The following is a 2,500-nucleotide window of genomic DNA, read 5'->3' as shown; positions in this document are numbered from 1 at the left end:
CTGTGTATGTGTGTGTATGTGTAAGTGTGTGTGTCGCGGTGGGCTGCACAGAGAGACCCCTGAGGCTGAGCAGGGGGAAGGCTCCAGATGGTTCTTCATTAAAACCCTCTCCACTGCAGGCTCTCCTCGTGTAATGGAGACGGTCCCATCAGAACATGCCATTACACCAAGTTAACAGAGCAGAACAAATAAGAAAGTCTTAGGCTGCTCTCCTACTCCCCAGCCAACGCACACCACGACACACACACACACACACACACACACACACACACACACACACACACACACAGACACAGACACACAAGGACCTCACACACTTCAGGGGTCAGACAAGACCTACCAGGACCCTCTTTCCATTCCAGTATGCCTTCACCTCCTCTTATTGTGTCTCTCTCTCTCCATTTCCTCACTTCCTTTCAATCTCTCTTTTCTGCCCTTTCTGAGTATTTTAGAGCCGCAGTTGTCTTCCCTGTGAACTGTGGGAAAGAGGGAGAGAGAGAGAGAGAGAGAGAGAGAGAGAGAGAGAGCTGAGGGGGCGGACTAGCAATGAGCTTTTCCACTTTTCCACTGGCTGCTATTAGAGTTCACAATAGAGACAGCGGTGGAAGCTGCCGAGGCGTTTAACTGCTGACTCCTGGCAGGAATCAGAAATGTAACACACACAGACAAAAGAGAGGGTGAGAGAGTGAGAGAGTGAGGGAGTGAGGGAACAGGAGAAAATAATAGAGTGGCTGTGGGACGTAGTGTGTGTGTGTGTGTGTGTGTGTGTGTGTGTGTGCTTGCATGAAGTACCTCAATTCAACTGCACAGGTAGAGTTGTGAACTGATTGTACTAACAAAACAGGCACATTTAACCCCTCTCTCTCTCTCTCTCTCTCTCTCTCTCTCTCTCTCTCTCTCTCTCTCTGTCCTACACATATGGTGTGCAGTGAAGATGGAAGAGCTACAGACCATCAAGCGAGAGCTGACCCTGATTAAGGTTCAGATCGACGGGCTACTGGATAACCTGGACAGGATGGACAGGCAGAGGCAGGATCACACAGGTATGCTGCACACACACACAAAATACACTGCATGTCCCTCCTGAGTTATTTTACTTAAGGTGAGCCATGGCTGGAGACCAGTGCTCCCAGGAAAAGGGGTAACTAGTGCCCCCTGGTGGCCCACTAACCCACTGCCTTAAAAGTGTTGCAGAGGTGACGACGAGGAGGCGTTTGTTGTGTGGCCCTAAAGCCTTGCTCGGAGTGGCTGGCACATTCTTATCTCTGATGCGTGCCCTTGGGTTAGGGATCGCTTATGCCATGCTGCTCCTCTGTCCCTCTTTCACTGCTCCATATTCATTTATCCTGCAGTAATTACAAGACACTCGCAGTGGATTCGGCTCAGAGTCATTGGCTGCTAATGAATCCCTTTGAAATCGGCCCGATGGCGTCATTGTGAGAAAGATATGGATGTGTGAGCTGTTACACTTTTGCCCTTGAGCTTCTGAAGGCTAAAGAGCTTTATTCTCGCTGCAGTGAATGGGGATTTTATTTGGCAAACCTTTTATATGGAAATGGCCACTAATTCTTGAGGTATCTTATGATGGGTATCCTTGTACAGCATTGTAATAACATTGATGTTAATGTGCTTGCCGATTTTGATGGAAGTGTCGGCTGAAGTGGTATGTTCAAGGACTTATTCATTATAGCAAATTTCACCATGTTACTATAGTGATATACTAAGCTGAGAGAAAATTTCATTTAATTCAATTCGGTTTTATTTATAAAGTGACATAACGTACATATATGTCTTAAGGCGATTTACAGAGCCCATCTTGAACTTGATCATACAAAAAGGTCTGAGAGAGCTGTCTGGCCAGAGTTATTGATCTGTGTCTGTGTGTGTGTGTGTGTGTGTGTGTGTATTACAGGATCCCCACTGTCCAGGGAGGGCAGTCTCGGAGGCTCCCCCTACCACGCATCTGCCAGCAGCCCTGAGGCGTCTCCACAGAGCCCCAGGCCTGGGCGCCGCTGTGCCCGGCGAGACAGCCCTGAGCTGGGGGAGGCCAGCGATGACGAGCCCCACACGGTAGGAGAACCGGCCCCAAACATCCCGCCGCAACACAGCCCATATTAACATTGCACAGGGCACGGATCCATAGCCACAGATCATTACGGTATCACTGTGGTGCATACCAATACAGCCAGACACACTGAGCATTTCTGACCCTCTTGGCCTGGTATGCAAATAGTGTTTTTTTATTCACACTAGCATACCAGAGTTACACAGAGTTCGGTGCACAGCATCCTTGTTACTCTCTTTGGACTGTGAAGAACTGACATGGTCTGTTTTATTTTGCATACAATGTATGCACTTATGATAGTTACTCAAGCTCAGTATTGAAGAGAGAAAGTGTTTTCTTGTCTTGTGTTTTTTGTGAAGATACGTGTATAGTGAGTTTGTGTGTGTGTGTGTGAATGCGCGTGGGCAAAATACCATAAATGAGTACAATACTGGG

At 47.9% G+C, this 2,500-nt stretch overlaps 1 protein-coding gene and 1 long non-coding RNA gene across 4 annotated transcripts in view; one reads left to right on the top strand and one right to left on the bottom strand.

Moving 5' to 3' along the window:
* Nucleotides 1–2,500, bottom strand: part of LOC121681991 — an 11,550-nt gene that overhangs the window by 2,339 nt on the left and 6,711 nt on the right. The window lies entirely within an intron of this gene.
* The window catches only part of LOC121681988 (RNA-binding Raly-like protein), a 77,937-nt gene that overhangs the window by 73,606 nt on the left and 1,831 nt on the right, over nucleotides 1–2,500 (top strand). For all 3 annotated transcript variants that reach the window (XM_042061960.1, XM_042061961.1, XM_042061959.1), the window contains 2 exons: nucleotides 930–1,043; nucleotides 1,913–2,070. In XM_042061960.1, the coding sequence (XP_041917894.1) occupies nucleotides 930–1,043; nucleotides 1,913–2,070 (272 nt within the window). The remainder of the gene's footprint in view (nucleotides 1–929; nucleotides 1,044–1,912; nucleotides 2,071–2,500) is intronic.

This window comes from Alosa sapidissima, chromosome 14 (genome assembly GCF_018492685.1).
Source record: "Alosa sapidissima isolate fAloSap1 chromosome 14, fAloSap1.pri, whole genome shotgun sequence".
Lineage (NCBI taxonomy): Eukaryota > Metazoa > Chordata > Actinopteri > Clupeiformes > Clupeidae > Alosa > Alosa sapidissima.
The sequence above is the reverse complement of the archived record's forward strand: the minus strand, read 5'-3'. Positions and strand labels throughout refer to the sequence as shown.